General features: G+C 57.0%; 2 protein-coding genes across 6 annotated transcripts in view; both read right to left on the reverse strand.

Annotated features, from left to right (window-relative positions):
* Positions 1 to 751: 751 nt before the first annotated feature.
* On the reverse strand, positions 752 to 7,228 carry RCVRN (recoverin). Its single transcript, XM_045797188.2, has 3 exons — positions 6,848 to 7,228; positions 3,706 to 3,817; positions 752 to 1,120 (listed from the first exon to the last, which is right to left on the reverse strand). Exons 1-3 carry the CDS (start codon positions 7,226 to 7,228, stop codon positions 1,005 to 1,007), a joined length of 609 nt encoding a protein of 202 aa, XP_045653144.1. The 3' UTR covers positions 752 to 1,004.
* Positions 7,229 to 11,084: 3,856 nt separating this feature from the next.
* The window catches only part of GAS7 (growth arrest specific 7), a 200,048-nt gene continuing 193,589 nt past the window's right edge, over positions 11,085 to 17,543 (reverse strand). For all 5 annotated transcript variants that reach the window (XM_045797240.2, XM_045797244.2, XM_045797242.2 and 2 more), the window contains one exon: positions 11,085 to 17,292. In XM_045797240.2, the coding sequence (XP_045653196.1) occupies positions 17,179 to 17,292 (114 nt within the window). In that variant the 3' untranslated portion in view covers positions 11,085 to 17,178. The remainder of the gene's footprint in view (positions 17,293 to 17,543) is intronic.

A 17,543-nucleotide genomic window follows, 5' to 3' on the forward strand; every position in this document is an offset into this window, starting at 1 on the left:
CCCCACCCCGCTGAGAACCCCTGGGGTGACTATAAAAGTGTAATCTCCAGGCTCCCTGCCCCCAGTCTTGCCCCTCTGACTTATTTCCACCACAAACATAAGTCCCTCTTACTTCAAACCCCATAATGGTACCCACTACCCCCACAGCGAACCCCCATCTTTCCATGAGCTGCAGAAAAGCCTGGCGTGGTCTAGTCCCTGCCTACCTTTCAGGTGTAACTCACAACTGGCTCTCCCTCCTCCCTCTGCTCCTCCCTCAGCTCTCTGGCTACACTGGTCTTCTCCTGCCCTTGAACCTGGCATGCTCATTCCCACTTCAGGGTCTCTGTGTGGGCTGCCCTCTGTGACACTGTGCTTTCCGCCTCCCCATCCTCCCCCCACTGCCTCCCCCGCAGTCCACTGGGCCTTAATTTCAATGTCTCTCAATCTGGGAACACCTTCCCGAACCCTCTGGCGGAGCAGCCCCTCCCGCAGCGCTTGGCACGTCTCCAGGGTCACCTCACTGCCTGGAATGGTTTCTTCTAGGTCTACAGTGCCCCCCCACCCCCCACCCCGAGCAGCCTGCGCTCTGGCAGAGAAGGGCTGCGCCTGCCTCCGATCTCCACCACAGTCCCAGGACCCCCGCCCATGACTGCAGGGGCAATTCGTCCTTGTCTCTGAGGCAGAGCCCACAGAAATCATTTTCTTTTCCAGTTCAAGAAAGACCCGCCAGGTGGGTGCCCAGCTCCTCTGGCATTTATTGGAACCTGCTTACCCAGCAACCCACAAAGGAGCTTACCCAGGGGTGACATCAGGACTCCTGTGACCTAATCCTGGGATTATCACGGAGGCATGGGCCGAGGGCAGGGGAGAGGAGGCCGAGGGCAGGGGAGAGGCGGTGGAAGGGTAGAACAGGGAGGGACGCTAACGCCAAGGCAACCCCCTTGGCCCCTGGGGCGTCTGCGCATGCTCACAGTGGGGTTCTGTGCCTGGGGAGGGGAGGGGGCAGGGCCGAGCAGTGGACATCAAGGTTTCTTTTCCTTCAATTTTTCCTTCACTTTTCGAGGCTCAAATTGAATCAGTCGCAGAATTTCCTTATTGGCCAGGGTCCCTTCGATGAACTCTTCCTCTGTAAGTTTATCTATGAGTGGGGGGGGGGGGGGGAAGGAAAGGCCGCAGTCAGGATGGGCTGTTTCAAGCTGCGGGGAGGCTGACGTTGGCCAACGTGCCATGCGGAGGTATCTGTTACGAAAACACTGAGTCTCGGTGCCCGGAGGGGACCACCGCCCCCATACTCAGCTCCTCCCGGACCCCTGGACCTCCCCGAGAGCCAGCAGCCAGCAGCGAGAGGGTTAATGAGGGGCGCTGTGAGGACATCTTCTGATTGGTCGGTGCCCCTTCCCGCAGGTTCTTAAATATTTTGACTATTACCCTAGCGCCCAAGTTTGGAGTTCTGCGGGTATTTCTGGGGGACAGAGAAGCGGGGAACAGCATCCACCCGGGGAACGGATGAAAAGTGAGGGGCCCAGCGTGGTGCCCGGGAGAGCCTGGCTCGTGGAGAGGTCTCTCTGCCTCCCTGCCAGCGTGTGGGCTGACAGGTCCTCTGTACCAAGCCACTGCTCTGGGGGCTGAGGCCACCGCAGGGGGCGGTCCAAGAAGGAGTGAGATAAAGCCCCTGCCCCAGGAAGCTGTTGGTCTGGTCGGGAGGACAGTCGCACTTCTAAATAACTCAGGAAAGAGACAAGTGCTCCTTTCTGCTTATGGCGATGCGCACAGTGCCTGCGCATAGTAGGGGCTCAACCAAGCTTGGCTGAACCGAACTGGATTTCCACTGGCCTGGGCTCTGCGCCTGCCTTTCGGACGTCCTGAACCCGCGCCTGGGTCCCCCCGCCCTGCCACCAGGTTAGGATGCACGGTGGGCTCTCAGCACAGGTCTGGGTACTGAAATTGGGGTTTTAAAGTCCCAGCTGCCCTATCAGCCTCACACGGAGCTTGAACCTCCCTCAGGCAGAGCCCAGTTGTGGAGTTAGGCATGGCCTCCAGAGGGGACATCTGAAAACGGCCGACCCCACTACCTCCGGTGACTGTGACCTTCACCTGAGCCGATTTTCAGGTTAGCAAGTAGAACAGGGAACTGGGCACCTGCCAGACCCGGGGTTCAAGAGCCAGTGGGGGAGGTGCTACAGTGTAAGGGAGGAGGGGGGAGGTGACATCAGGGCTGACATCACCTACCCAGCAAAGTTTAAGGAGGCGCTCACTTTCAGGGTGGCGCGAGCACAGGGTTAGCAGCTGAGAATATTGCCTCCTTAAATATCGTGCCCAGACCTCGCTGGCCTCCCCCTGGTTCTGGCCCCAGCAGCAGTGACCTCCTTGCTTCTCAGCCTTCTTCCTGGACTGCAGATTAGTGAAACCAGGGCCATCTGCACCTGCCCTTATGTAACGTCCTGCTCAGGCCTGTCCCCGAGATCACAAAAGGAGCCAATAGTGGAGTCCTCAAGCGAGACACTTCGGATGTCCGGCCCCTCTGTTAGAGAATCAGGTGATGAGGCCCCAGTGGGCTGCGTATCCCCCACGCGACAGCAACCAGCTGTCCACCAGACCACATGTTCACTCGCCAGTCCCTGCCAGTCATAGAGCTTCTGTCCTCTTCTCTCTCTTCACCCTCCGGGCCCCCTTGGCCACATGAGCTTGCACCCCCCACCACCACCCGACACCACCTCCCTCTCCCGTATCCTCCCTGCCTTGGCCACCAGCATCATGCCCCAGCAGACTGGCTGCCCTGTTCTGGAATCCATCACTGCTTTCAGTGAGAGGCCAGCTCCCCACGGGCTGCTTCCAGCCCAAGACAGAGCAGGGCAGCAGACCGAGACAGGCCGGCCCCTGGAAGAAGGGGGCTCGAGGAGGCTCCATGGGGGGGCTTTGCCAAAGCTTTCCCGCAATGGTATTATGGCCTCAACTCCTCTTCTGCCCTTGCCTCTCGGTGCACAGGGGTCCCACCTGCTCTGCAGTCCCCGTTGTCCCCAGCCTCCTCCAGCTCCCTCCCTGTTTTCCCTCCCAGGCCCTTCTTCAATAAATCTCTTCCAGCCTAATCTAAATCCAATTCTGTCTGGCGCTGCTTCTCCGGGGGACCCAAACTAACTCCCTGCAGTACAAGCAGGTAAACTGAGATCCCACTTCCTTGGGACTCGGTGCTGATTCAGACGCAGACTGAGCTGAAGTTTGCCCTGTCCCAAGCGTGCAGAAAGCATTCTCGAAACCAAGGAAAGAGTTCCCCAGCGTCTAAGACAGATGAGCACAGAGAGTGGTTTGCCAAGCCTCTAATCCCTTGAGTGCCAGTGTGCACGCAGGTATGCAGGGGGCCAAGGAGCTGCTGGCCTGACTTGTAACCATTTCCTTCCCGGGGCGCTAACGCTGCTCTAAGTTGCCTTTCCCTCTGCCCCAGATTGCTCAGGCGGTGATGCAGTTGGAGGAGCAAAGGGGCTGTGGCATCATGGCCCATCAGCAGCAGAGCTGGGCCCTGCTGACCTGTCTGCTTACCGCCCCCTCCTCCTCCCCCCTCCAGCCTGCACCCCAGGCCCTCAGACAGCCCCACAGTGCATGCTGGGATGAAGTGTCCCGGTCCTGCCTGGGCACCAGCCTCGGCCTCAGAGGACCAGTCCCGTCGGGGTCTCCAGGAAACAGCCCATGACTAGAAAACCAAAGGCTATGAAAGGGGAAGGAATTCACCATCATCTTTCTTTCCAAAGAACCCCCAGATCTTCTCTGCTCGCTTCTCGGGCGTGTTTTCATCTTCTGGAAGGTGCTTCACGTCCTCGGGACTGATCATTTTGAAAATTGCCTGCAGCAAATAAAGAGGAAGGTCTCATCAGAAGAAGTGGAGCCTGACGACCCCCAGGGCCCAGGCATCCCCCGGGGCACAGGTTAAAATGCAGTTGCCCAGGCCCCAGCCTTTCCTGCTGAACCAAAGTTCGGGGGAGTGGGGTCGGGGCATCTGTATTTTTGAGACCCTCAGGAGGGACAGGGAACGTGGCGGAGGGATGAAGGTGGCTTTCAGGCATTTTGTCCCTCTTTCTACCTTTTGAATTTCCTGAGCATGTAGACACATTACTTTCATTTTATTAAAAAAATGAGAATAAGAAACCAAAAGCTTTCTGGCGATAATCCCACAGCAGCCCCCCAAGGTGGCAGTCTGGGAACCGCTACCTTGAACCCTACCCCCCGGAAGTCGTAGATTATCAGACAGCTTCTTTGGGGTCCATGCGGTACCTTGATTGTCCAGCTGGGTCGGCTTACGGTAATAACGGCTAACCTTTGTTGAACGCTTAACACACACCACCCTTCTAGGCATTTGGACATGTAACGTCCCCAGCAACCTTAGGATGTGGGCATTATTGGCCCCATTTTACAGATGAAGAAACTGAGACACACCAGCTTGCTAGAAGTCTCCCGGGCTAGAAGCAGAGCAGCAGAGATGCTAACCCAGGCAGCTTGCTTCTAGAACCTTCATCCTCGCACTACACCGTTTGGAGGGCATCCTAGGGGCTGGGGAAGGGAGAGGGACAAGGTGGGGTCTCCATGTGCCCTCCCAGCTCCAGGTTCCAAGGATCCCAGCAGCTCAGGAACCCCAGGCCTGGCCAGGCCAGAGTGGACACCCAGATGGTGGTCCCGAGCCTGTGCCAGCCTGTGCAGTCACGATGGGGCAAGCTCGGGGTGCAGGCAGGCATGCTGGGTGGGAGCTGGGGGCGCCTTGCAGACACTCAGGCAGGGGCAGTAATGCCTGTGAAACTCCCCCCCCCCAATGCCATTATAAGAGAAGCAAACCCAGCAGCTCCGGGCACAGGCTCGGCCGGCAGTGCTCAGAGCCCGGGGGTGCCCAGGAACCAAAGTGCAGGGGGGTGGCTCCCTTAACGTGTCTCTCGGTCCCGAGCCAGGGGAACCATGTGTGGGCCCGAGGGCTAAACCCTGGGAGTGCCTGCCTGCCCTGCCCGGCTTCTAACTCCAAGGACAGACTGTCAGGGCCTCGGAGAGGAGCCCTCCGTTCTTACCCGGGCCCCAGAGGTTTTTCCAAGGCCGTGTAGCTAGTTGGTGGCAGGGCTGGGATTAGAACCTCTAGCTTCGGACTCCAGGGGCAGTGACCATGTGATCTGGTGAATTGCAGAGCCTCGGCCTCGCCTTGCCCTGCCTCAGCCAGAGACACCATGGCTCCTACCCCTCCCTCTCCCTCTTCCCCACCCTTCCTTCTCTCCCTCCTGCTCTCCTTCCCCTTCCTCTTGCCTTTCCTCAAGGAGCACCAACTTGTAGGCCACTGCTGGGCCTGGCATCCTGTACGTGGTTCTGAGGTCCTGCTCCCTGTCCCAGGCCACCTGCCAATCCAGGGGAGCGTGCCCGGATGTCAGTGACACTCCGCCCTTAACCGGAGCCCCAAGCCAAGTCCGCTGCGCACAGGCTGCCCGCTCGGCCCCTTGGTTCATGGTCTCTCCTAATGGGGGGGGGGGGAGGGAGAACCGTGCAAACGCAAGCAGAATTACAAACGCACCAAAAGAGGAGGAAAAAATACAAAAGACATTCTCCCTCTTACCAGGAACAGAATCAGGGGAATAAAACAAGGACACGGTGGGGGATTCAGAGATGCCAGGAAAAGATGTCAAGTGAAGGGCAATACCAATGACATCAGAAGAAAAAAAAATAGAAACACCCCAATTGTCCAAAAATATAGGGCTGGTTAAATAATGTTATGGCCTTTCCGTAAGACGGGATTCTAAGGAGCTGTTCAAAATGGGTTTGAAGAAGACACCTTGATAGGGAAAGCATAACAAAATCGTAACTGATCAAAGGTCTGGCATGTCATAGTTCCAAAATTATTTTTAAATATATATACAGATAAAGCCCGGGAAGGTACACACCAATAAGGTGACAGCAGCTGCCTCCGGACGATGGAGTTCAAGGTGATTTCAACCGTCCCCTGCGTATGCTCCCGCGTTTCACAAATGACTTACCTATTAAATAAAACTATTCCCAAGACACCTAAAATCTTCACACCAAATGATCTGATGTGGGGCCAGTGTGGGCAGGGAGGACAGCGTGGTTTGGAAGTCTGGCCAGCAAGGAGCCCGGGGCTCGGCGCGGAGCACGGGGCGGGTGAGAAAGCCGAACCCCTGGGTGAAGTGGCCTGCCCCAGGCGGTGAAGACCATGAGGACTGGAACCCACATTTCACGTCCCCCAAAGTTGGCCTCTTCCTCCTCTGTATTGGAAACATGTTATGTACTTAAAACTAACTGTGGAAGAATCCGAATAATGCCCTTGAAGGTTTGGGAGGACAGTTTAATGAAGATAGGAAGGAGGGAGGGAGGGAGGGAGGGAGGGAGGGAGGGAAGGAAAGGGAAGGGTATGGGAAGGGAAGGAAGGGAAGGAAGGGAAGGAGGGAAAGAAGGAGAGAAGGAAGGGAGGGGAGGGAAGGAATGAAGAGAGGGAAGGGAAGGAAGGAAGGGAGGGGAGAAGGCAAGAAGAAGGGAAGGAAGGGAAGGGAAGGGAAGGGAGAGAGGGAGGGAGGAGAGGAAGGAAGGAGAGAAGGAAGGAAGAAGGGAAGGAAGGGAAAGCAGGAAACACCATATGCAATTAACAGGAAATACCCAGATTCTTCTTAGGAGGAGGACGAAGCTGTGGGGAAGCGGCCCGCCTTTATTAACGTCAGTGTCCTAGGGACCCCTCTTCCCATGCTCTCGGAGCCCCTGAGCCCCAGCGCCTGGATCCCCCTCGCTTTGACCGGCCAGCCCCGCCCCCGCTGTGTCCCCCTGAATACGGCGGCGGCAGAAGCAAGACCCCGACCCTGGATGAGCCTGGGCCCGCCACGGGGAGGCCGAGACTGACCATGACGATCTCCAGCACTTCGCTCTTGCTGATGGCCCCGTTGCCGTCCACGTCGTAGAGGGAGAAGGCCCACTCCAGCTTCTGGTTGGTCTTGCCCGCCGAGGTCATGTGCAGGGCAATGACGTACTCCTTGAAGTCCAGGGTGCCGTCGCTGTTGGCGTCGAAGCTGCGGAACACATGCTGGGCGTAGGCCTTGGGGTCGGCCTCGGGGAAGAACTTGGCGTAGATGCTCTGGAACTCCTGGCGGGTGATGCGGCCGCTGGGGCACTCCTTCAGGAAGGACTGGTACCAGGAGCACAGCTCCTCCTCCGTGAACTTGGTGTTCAGCTGAAGCTCCTCCAGGATCTCCTTGGACAGGGCCCCGCTCTTGCTGTTCCCCATGGGTGAGGCCGTGTGGGCCCGGCCGGCCAGCGGTGGCTGGGCGGGCGGGTGGGAGCGACGTGGTCTCCCGGCCGTCGAGGGCCAGGCGCTGCTGGAGACCGACGCGAAGGTGCTGGCGGATTAGAGGATTTGTGGCCGGTTCACCCCAGTACTTGGAGGGAGGAGGGGCCGGGATGGGGGGCAGGCTCCAAGAACCACCCCCCCCCCCAGATTAAAAGAAAGAGCTGACAGCAGGTGGCCTTCTGGGAGTACGGGACAGAAGGTCAGACGCTTCAGAGCCAAAGCCTTGGCCTTCCCTGCTGCCCCTTGTCCGTCCCTCCTCCTCCCTTACTCCAGCTCTCAGGGAACCACCACATTGATCACGGCCTGTCTTCACCCCAAACACTGAGGGTCCCGCGGGGAAGGAGTGGCATCTCGCATTCAGCTCTAAACTGTAGTCCTTAAGAGCCAGGCTCCCGAGCCAGCCCAGGTTCAAATCCCAGCTTTGCAGCTACTGGCTGTGTGACCCTAGGCGTGTTTCTTAACCTCTCTCTGCCTAGAACGCTCTTCTAATCCTTCACCTTCCTCTAATGTCACCTTCTCGGCAAGGCCTGCCCTGACCACTCTATTTACAACAGCACACCCTGCCCCCAACCATTTGCACGCCCCAAACCTTGCTTTATTTCTCTCCCTCGTACGTACACCTTCTGACTCACTTTGAATTACCCCGTGTGCTGTGTGTGTCCACATCAGACCAAAAGTGCCGAGAAGGCTGGGATGCTGTCTGTTTTGTTCCCAACCGCATCTCCTTTGCCAGCATGGTGCCCGGTAGGTTGGGGCCCTCAGTGAATATTCCTTGAGTGAATGGGCATAAGAACAGTGTCTAGCTCATTGTTATTTTGAGGCTAAAATGAGTTAATATGTGCAACGCACTTAGAACAGAGCCAGGCACACAGTCAGTGCTAAATACGTGTTAGTTTTTGGTATTACTCATCTAGGACAGAAATCAGAACCTAAACTGCCCACAGGGGCCAGCAGGTGGAGCGAGTGAGCGAAGCAGGTGAGTCAGAGACAACGGGGAGTTCTGAGGCCCATGCCAGCCCCGGAAGGGGCTGCCCATGTTCAATGCCATTTGAATGTGGTTATTCGGAATTATGGTCCAATGTTTCTAGATTTTTCAGTCCTGATCCCTGTGGTTCCAGAGTATTTCTCAGGAGGCCTTAGTGCTAGGGGTGTGTGTGTGTTTCTGTGTGTCTGTGTGTGTACTTACTATTTTTCCCCATCAGTTTGTGAGAGCATATTATTTCTTAATAGAAGACCTTTCTTTTTTCCCTAGACTTTCACTATCCTGGAGCAAGCAAGGCGTTTGTTCTCAAGAGCAGTTGGAAATAGGACAGTCACCACACTCAGAAATCAACCAACCAACCAGCCCACCAACCCACCCACCCCAGCCCACGAAAGAGAGGCCAAGGCTTCAGCCCTTGTCTCCGAACCGGGTGTGGGAGGTGATTAGAAGTGCTTCCTAGCGGGGCGCCTGGATGGCTCCGTCAGTTAAGCATTGAATTCTTGGTTTCAGCTCAGGTTATTATCTCAGGGACGTGGGATCAAGCCCTGCATCGGGCTCTGTTCACAGTGTGGAGTCTGCTGGAGAGTCTCTCCCTGTGCCCCTCCCCCACTGCGGGCACTAAATAAATAAATAAATAAATAATCTTGGTGCCAGGCCTGTCCTCACCGGGGAGGTCAATGTTACAGGCATGGAGCCCCAAAAGGCAGGCAGCCTGCCGGGGTCACACGGCTGCTGAACAGCAAAGCCAGAAGGAAAGCTCTGGTCGACCAGGCTCCCTGTTCAGGGTCTTCTCATTACATCTCCTTTGTCAAGGAGGCCTGGGCAACGGGGCTGTCGGTGAGGAGCTGGGGTCCCCATGACCTTGGACGAGCTGGTGGGCAAGGAGATGGGGAGGCTCTGGGTTAATGCAGGAGGCAGCCAGAGACCCCCGGGCCCTTCTGCCCTGGCCGAGGGCAAGGAAGAAGGAGCCAGAGCCAGGTGGAAGCAGCCTGGTACTTCCAGGCCGCATTCGTCAGGCTGCTGTGCCCAGGAGGGGCCCGGCCGCGGGGTGGGACCACAGGCAGCTGTGTTGATGCTGCTGGGAGAGGGGTCAGGACCTGGGGGTTTGTTTGAAAACCTGCATAAACATCTTCTATCAGAGGGAGAGTTTATGCTTATGCTCCTTAGCCAAACAAGTTGCTGGAGATGATGTATTGTGAACGGATTTGTTAAGTCTGAGCTGGGGCCATAAACTCTCCTCAAACCCCAAAGACTGCTGGGAAGAAGGCCCGCCCTCCAGCCAGAGGGCCTCAGTTTGTGACTCCCCCCTCCCGGCCTGGCCTCCACGGAAAGAAGTGGTCTCTTCTCAGAGGCTGGCCGGGAGCTCTGTCTTGGCTGCTCGCCGGGGCCTGGCCCCCAGCACTCACCCCCACTCCACGACCTTCTCCTGCTCTGGGCTGAAGGACAAGATGGCCCTTCCTCCCGTGGCCTGGAACCGAAGTCTGCACCCCCTGTCTGCACTGAGCCGGGAAAGGGGTTATAGAGAGGGTGGGTGGGCGGCGGAGAATGGGAGGGCACACTCCTCCCACAGCCGTCCCATTGCAGGAAATGGCAGTCCATCCTTTTGGTGGCTTGGACTGAAGTCCTTGGAGTCACTCTCAATGTCGCACTGTCACACCCCACCCCAATCTGTCGAGAATCGTGTTGGTGCCACGTCCAGAGCTCATCTAGATCCTGACACTCCCCCCCCCCACTTCCACCAAAATCATGATCACATCCTGCAGCCACCATCGTCCCCTCCCGGTCCAGCTTCTTTGCCTCCCTGCTTGCGCCCTTGTCCCCCTCAGTCTGCAGCCAGCCCTACAGCCGTGAAGTCATGCCACACGCTCCTTGGCTGGGACCCCCCAGCGTGAAAGTCCTTCAAGGGCCCACTTCCCCCGCCCACCATCCCTCTGCTCCAGCCATGCTGGCCCCAACCCAGTAGGCGTCCCTCCCCCACCCCCACCGCCCATAACCAGGCCATCTTCTGCCTGGAATGTTCTTCCCCCAGCTACCTCCCGGGCTCCCCCCACTCCCCTTGCTTTTGATCAATGTCACCTTCCCAATGAGGATGCCCTCAACTGCCCTATTTAATACTGCAATTTACCCAGGGTCGTCCCTGAAACGCCCCATCCTCACACCCTGCCGGGTCCTTCTTTCTCCCTAACACTTAACACCTTCTGCACCCATGCGGGATTAGTTATTCTGCGGACTGTTGTTGTCTCTCTCCCTGTGAGAAAGCCAGCTCCAGGAGAGAGGGGCTCTTCACCTGTTCCACTGACGTGTTCCCACTACCTAAAGGGGTGTTTGGTATATAGTAGGTGTTCAATAATTACTGAATGAAAAAATGGATAAATGGATGCATGGATGGATGGATGGATGGAGAAAGAAACAAGCCAGGAACTCCTTCTGTCCACAGGGACAGAAGTCACTAGGGAAAGGGGTCACGAGGGGCCAGGTGTGTGGGTCCGGCAGCTCGGTACCCATCTGGGGGTGAAGGGGGTCCACGCCCAGCTGCCCTCTGCTAAGACATCAGGCACAAAATTATCGCCAACCCTAGGAGCCTGGAAGGACTGCTGAGACCATTTATACAAAGGAGAGGGTGACAGCCCCTCCAGGAAAGAGGGTCACCCAGGAGGACCCAGTGTCTCTGGACAGTTTATTTTACATGGGGTGAATCTAAGCATCTCAAGTGTACACGCAGAGCCCAAGTGGGGGGGGACAAATGAGAGCGCATTTCACTTCCTGAAAATGCTTTATAATAACGCAGAACAATTATAGATAGCGAACGCCTTCAAAATTTAAACCCTTTAAACATTTAATTTTTTAGCATTAATACACACAAATGCTATTACGGGGGGAGGGTGCGGGGGGGGGGGCGGGGCGGCAGGTTACAGCCTCCATAGGGATCGGAGTTTCAACAGTGTTACTTATAAATTATAGTACATCAATTGTATTTACTGATTTAGGCAGCCAGAGGGTGGAAGGATATACAATGTGGAGTAAACACATTCATACCGGGATGAGGAATGCTGGCAGGAGACACAGCTTTTTTAACATTAAAAATGTATAAAGTATTTAGCAAAAGTTACAGAAAACAGACCGAATAAGCAAGTTTATTTTGTTAGAAAATCCCACTGTCATAGGGTTTGCTGATGTGCTCGTCTGTGAAAGGGCTGCCCCCCCACCCCCCAGCCCCCCCCCACCATCATCTCCTTCCTCAGGGAAGGGAAGAGATGCAAATTTGGGACCCCTGTCACCAAGGATGGCTGGTGTCCCTTTGAATGTCTGTTCCTGGGTCCACATGGCTGCCTGGAGGCCACGGCTCCCAAGAGCCGGTCTGCTGCGTGTGATGCTGGAAAGGGCGCGTCTCTGCTTGCTTGACAGACGAGGGAGTACGGAGGTCCCGGGAGGGAACGTGACTTCACTTCGGGGTACAGGACACACGAGGCGGTGGAGCGGGGCCAGTCTAATGCTCTTGCCCTGGCACCGAATGCTTTCCCTCGCCATCCCCATGATGGCACCCGTGTGCCCAGACCCTTTGCGATTGCCCCATTGCGATCCTATTAGGAATGTCCCTCCAACGCAAGGGGTCAGCGTCCCCTGAACAGCCCACAGAAAGAGACCCAAAGGTCATCGAAACCCAGCTCCCTCAGAGGCATGTCCCAACAAAGGCTCCTTGCCACGCCCCGGCCCCGAAAGGGTAAGGGAAAACAAAACTTCAGTTCCTGTTACCTGTCTTACTCTCACCCGGACCTGAAGGGACCTTCACCTTCGGGAAAAGGCCAGACAGAAGTACTACTCCCATGGGGGGTGGGGGTTGCCAAGAGTCCTCCCTGGCAAAACTCAACCCAGAAGTGCCCAAGAAGACTGGGATCCTGCAGGGTGGGCTCCACGGCCCACGCCCTCCCCTGGCCTGGCCCCGGAACACCTTCCGTTTGCTCGGAGGACTGCCTGGTTGCCTCCAAGGGCTCACCTCTCACCGAGCAGGGCACCATCGAGATACGGCTTGGCCAAGTCGTCACCTTGGGGGTCATGCCCGTAGCCTGCCCGGCGTGGGCTGGGCTTGGTCCCATCTCTGCCACCATCTGCCCCCCCCCCCCCGCGGGCTGCAGGCACAGGCTTGGCTCGGGTGTGACCACCAGCTGAGTGAGCCTCCAAGCAGAGCCGAGCAGCTCACGGGCCGAGGCTGTCTTCAAGCCTGTCCTGGCTCCTTGCAAACAGACCTCAGGACACGAGATCAAAGACCAGGGGGTGAGACCCCGAAGGTAATGACGGCCAAGTGCTCCCTTCAGGGCCCTAGGAGGAACTACCTCATTCTCAACAGCTCGGGAAACTCTTAATTTTAGCTCCAAATGTGTCTCAACAAGAGAAGTGCCAGGGTACCCCTCTCAGGAGGTTTTCAGACACCACCCCGCACAACCCGCGCCCATGGGGCCCAGGTCAAGCATGACGGTGTCGGGGACAGACCTGGAAAAACGAGAAGGGGAGGAGGGAGTGCAGTAGCTGGAGGAGCCTGGGGAGACCAGAACGCACACCTGCGGCCTGCAGACGGAGCAACAGAGATCCAGGGAAAGGTCATGGCCAGCCCAAGGCCGCCCCTGCGTTTTCACCCGCGATTGGCCCGTTCGCCTTCCACGCCCCCTCATGCTCAGTAGAAGCCGAAGGCTGTGTGAGCGGAAGCGAGAGGGCCCCCCAGGAGTGCGTGGGTCTACCAGCCGGGCTGCAAGCTTCGGGGAGCGGCGAAAGTGGGAGGCACCCCTCCCCCAAGCCCCCGGTCCCGTTCTGCACAAACACCTGAAATGAACCATAAGGGCAGGTGAGTGGGAACCCCAAGAACCACTGTGGGCACGGCTGGCGTTTGGAGGTGGCTCGGGAGGCACAGGAAGCAGCCATGCAGCCAAGCGGAGGCCCCCGGGCCAGGAGCGTCTGGGGCGGACAACGCTTTTCACAAGCGAGGAAGCGCGCGGTGCATCTGCGCAACAGAGCACGATTCGGCGAGACACGGGGGCGAGCTAGTGACGTGGGGTGACCCAAAGCATGGAGCCGAGGGAAAGCGGCCGGACTCGACGGCTACATCAGTGACTCCTTTTATAGGACATTCTAGAAAAGGCCACGCCGTAGAGTCAGGTAATCCATGGGCCATCGCCTGGGGGCGGGAAGGGGAGCAGGTGTGGATGATGGACTCTAAAGGAGCTGGAGGGAATTTTCAGGAGCGATAGAAATAGGATGATGATTTTGGTGGTGGTCGTTAAGACTGTAGGTTTGTCGAAAATCACAGAACCCTATCCTTCAAAAGGGTGCATTTCACTGTATGTCAATAAACTCCAGTAAGTATGTCAAATATCTCAATAAATCTGAAAACACAAGACAGTAGGTCTGGGAGGGGTGGGAGGATTCAGGGGATATGCTGATCTGTACCCCACTTAACACGCCTAAAGTGCTTTCCCTACCTATATAACCACCAGTGGTCTGCAGAATCCTGTTTAAACTCTCCCTGTCAAGGCCACTCACGGCTGAAGTACAATCACTTCAACAAGCCAAAGTCTTTGACGTCCTTTGAGGTTTATGGCTTGTATTTCCAAGAAGGGACTTTGGCCCTGCCAAGACTCTTATGTACCCGTGCACTAACCTAGTGATTGATTGGTTTTCACAAAGGGAAGAGAACCCCCTCCCCCCCCCCCCGCCCTGTTTGTGAGTGTGGACAGTTTCTGTTCGCTTCGGTCATGAACCAGCCCCAGTGAGACGCGCCTCCTGGTGCAGAAATCCTCCTGGCCCGACGGGCACTGGGTGGGGGGTAGAAAAGAAGTCCCAAGGTGGTCCCAAGGGCAGCTGGCCCTGTGGTCTGGTTGGCCAGGGCTTTGCAATACTGATCAAAAGCAACAGAACAAGGGAGAAGTGACTTTTCCTGGAGGTTGCTGTGGCAACCAACTCACTGTGAACATCATTTATCTTAGAGATTCCCCCCCCCGCCCAAAATCAGGTTTTCACAGACAGAACTAAGTGCATCCATGTCTTGTAGGAGGCAGGTAGAAGGGGCTCACTTGTTCTTAGAGAACAACGGATGTGGCCAGGACCATCCCCGAGTGTCTCTGAATAAGCCCGGCCATATGCTCTCATGACCTGAACACCGAAATTTACAAGAATGAAATAAAACAGCAACAACCGGATAGCGTTACTCCGGAGCGCACTTTGGGGTGTTCTAGACTTCAGCCTCAACAGACCCCACTCCTCACTCCCTGGGCTCACTGGTCACCCCCCTGGGCTTCGTTCTTCCTCTCTGCCAAGCGAGGAGAGTTATTTAAAAGAAACGAGAGAAATCTCTGAAATTCGAGTTGGATCCGGGTTGCACGCTCTGATGACCAGGTGATTAAACCCTTGTTGCGGTCCACCTTCCACCCAGCGGGGAAGCACCGCTTGGTGGTGGTTTGTGTTAGGAGGACAGGCTCTGAGTGAATTAAATGGGGAAGGGGTGCTCTGTTCTCATTCTCCAGAGAGGTCTAAAGAGCCCCTTGTCCACATGGAGAACAGAGGAGACGGGGAAAGAGCGTGTGTCTTGCATGCAGCTGCATGTCTGGAGCCTTGCATGATGCCCGGCTCGTCCTGTGTCTGCTCAATGAACAAATGAATGAGTGAATGAGTGAATGCAGATCTACCAGCATGACACGGAGTATTTCTGGAAACCACAACTCTGCAAAGAGCGCTTGTACGTGAAGGCCCAGGCTACCGACCTGCCGATACCCTCGGAGGAAAAAATAAGTCTACACAAAAGAAGAGATCGTGGGCTTTCCCCTGCCCTGCCTTGTCCCCAGAACTTAGCACATTGCTCAGCCTTGACTAAGCTCTTTGATATGAATGAAGGAGCACAGAAAAAAAAAAATGTGGAAGTTAATGAGAGTGAGCTGAGGAGTGGAGGTGGGGGTTGGGGGGGGGGGGAAGAATGACTTCAGAAAACAGCCCGGCCCACACTGGGCCAACTCAGGCTCCCCGGAAGAGGCAAGAAGAGGTCCCAGGGAGGACCAGAAGACTCAGGAATCCTCAGAAGGGAGGGAGAAAACAAAAACCAACGAGCCATATCACACTCAAAATATCTGTGTTAGTAACAAGGCTATTGGCTCTGAACATTGGAAAATCACCCACAAATCAGTCCACTAAAGCCACAAGGCAATTACTACCAGCACCCATTTTTCATAGAGAAACCAAGACATCCTAAAACCGGTCGCTGGTGTCCTGGCCCAACCCCCAATCCGGAAGGAGCAGTCCTCCCTGCCAGGGACAGATCCATCCTCCACGCTGACTTTTTTGGTTGGGCTGGTTCGATAGGACAAGTGACAAAGTGTGGCTTACTCTAGGACGTTGGGCATCTTTCTACTCTAAACCGTGAGCGCATCATTCTGACTCCGCGAAAGATGGGCCGAAAGACTCAAGTCATCAATTCCTGGCATGAAGCCCGAGGGACCTGGGGGTTGTGCTCTTAGGACCCTGCCCTTGTAGGGGGCGTATGGGTCCTGCACGTCCGAAGTAATCAAAGGAAAAGATGAGCTACGAGGGATGGGTTCTCAGGGCGTGGGTTCTGGGCTAGGATCTGCCCCCTGCTGGCTGCGTGACCACCTTTCCGGGGTGGGCGGGTGTCATTTCTTCTTCCAGTCCCCTGGTGTGGATTCTCAGGGTTTGACATGGTGGAGAACGTGTTTGCTGTGTTTCTGTAAAGGCGGGGACTGACGCGCGGAGTGCTGAATGCTTCCCACGTCATGCTCAGACCCGGCTTTCCCAGGAATCGGGAGGTGGGGAAAGGGGAAGGTGGTACCAGCACCAAGCGGGGCTCCGTGCAGGGCTCTGGAACGTGCAGGACGAGCTGAGGCCAGGGTGGCAGGACACTGCCTGGAAGGGGACACCCCGCTGTGACCATGAGAGTCTGCCATGGCCGTGCAGTGCCCACCAGGGAGAGAAAGCCACACGGGGTCCCACCCCCGCCATGCACAAGCAGGTGGAGCCCTCGGGGGGGGGGGGTGATGAAGACCCCTCCCAATCCGCCTCCCACAGGGGACTGAGCCCGCCCTGCGAAGAGCCTGGGAGGCGGGTGGGGGGGCAGGAGGGAGCTTCGTGAGGAAGCGGCTGAGGGTTGGATGGACTGGGGTTTCCAGCCCGGAGACTTTACAGAAGATGCCTGACCTAGCAGGAGACACAACACTCTGGCTCGGGGCTGATGTGCTGAATGAGGTAGTTCCATCCTGACCTCTCCAGGCAGGGTCGGGCTGGGCAGAGAGACGAGCCAGGCCTTACTCCCAAGACCCCAGACGATGGAAAAGTGGCAAAGAGCCAGGATGCAGGCTCCCAGAATGCAACGGGAAAACAAGAAAGAGGGTGGGCTGCAAAGAACTCTGGGTGTGGGCTGTTGAGCTGAACCGTGCCTTCCATCCACGATTCTGATCCTGATACCTGGTTGGAGACAGGGACCTTTCTGCCATGACCCTCCAAAGCCTGGGACACAGGGGGCCAGCTAGACAAAGGGCCTTGGGGCTTCCAGGGGCACCAGTGTGTGATACAACTGGCTCTGGGTGGGGAGGTGACCCCTCCCGTGCTCGGCAGGGACCACAAAGCTCCAGCCTGTTTGTCCTTGGAGCAGCGAGCACAGCACAGGAGTCAGGGGGCTCCAGCCTCAGAGACAAGGGCAGGGCTGTGGGTCCGTCTTCTCGGCCCAGGCACACTGGCAGCTCCCAGCAGGGCCGCCCTTCTGGAATGGCCAGCTCAGAGGACCAGGACCAGGACAGTGGGTGGGAGGGCAGCTGCACTTGGCAGCGGGCCCCGTGGCGGGCGTGGCCACCTCCTCTCCATGGGACCCCCCGCCCCTCTCCTCGGCAGGACCCCCGGGGCCGTGCGTGCCCGTCTAAATCTCCATGTCCACGGGACGGATGTTGCCCGTCTTGTGCTCTCTGACCCACAGCTCCCTGTCTTTGGCTGGGTCCACTTTTCGAAGCAGTTGGTCCACAGGCTCGACTGTCTGCAAGGGACGGAGAAGGGGACACAGTCAGAGCTGGCGGCTGCGCCAGGGACAACGGAGGCCCCTGTGAGGGACAGCCGTGCGCAGGGCTGCAAGAGCGGGGAGCCCCGGGCTCTCAGCCCCACTCTGCTCAGGGCACTCCGTCCCCAGCCTGGGGCCGCCTCCTCCGTCTGTCCCCACCCTGACCGTCCCAGAACAGGGCCAACGGAACGTTAGCTTTAGGGACTTTGGATGTTTCTGGATTATTTATT

This window comes from Ursus americanus, chromosome 14 (genome assembly GCF_024610735.1).
Source record: "Ursus americanus isolate L20-20 chromosome 14, mUrsAme1.1.p, whole genome shotgun sequence".
NCBI lineage: Eukaryota > Metazoa > Chordata > Mammalia > Carnivora > Ursidae > Ursus > Ursus americanus.

Excerpts from the sequence above, each read along its gene's own strand:
- RCVRN (XM_045797188.2), bottom strand. The coding sequence starts at position 7,228 with ATGGGGAACAGCAAGAGCGGGGCCCTGTCCAAGGAGATCCTGGAGGAG. Across the intron at positions 3,818-6,847 it reads AAGTGCTGGAGATCGTCATG|GCAATTTTCAAAATGATCAG; the intron begins GTCAGTCTCGGC and ends TATTTGCTGCAG. Across the intron at positions 1,121-3,705 it reads CTTTGGAAAGAAAGATGATG|ATAAACTTACAGAGGAAGAG; the intron begins GTGAATTCCTTC and ends CCCCACTCATAG.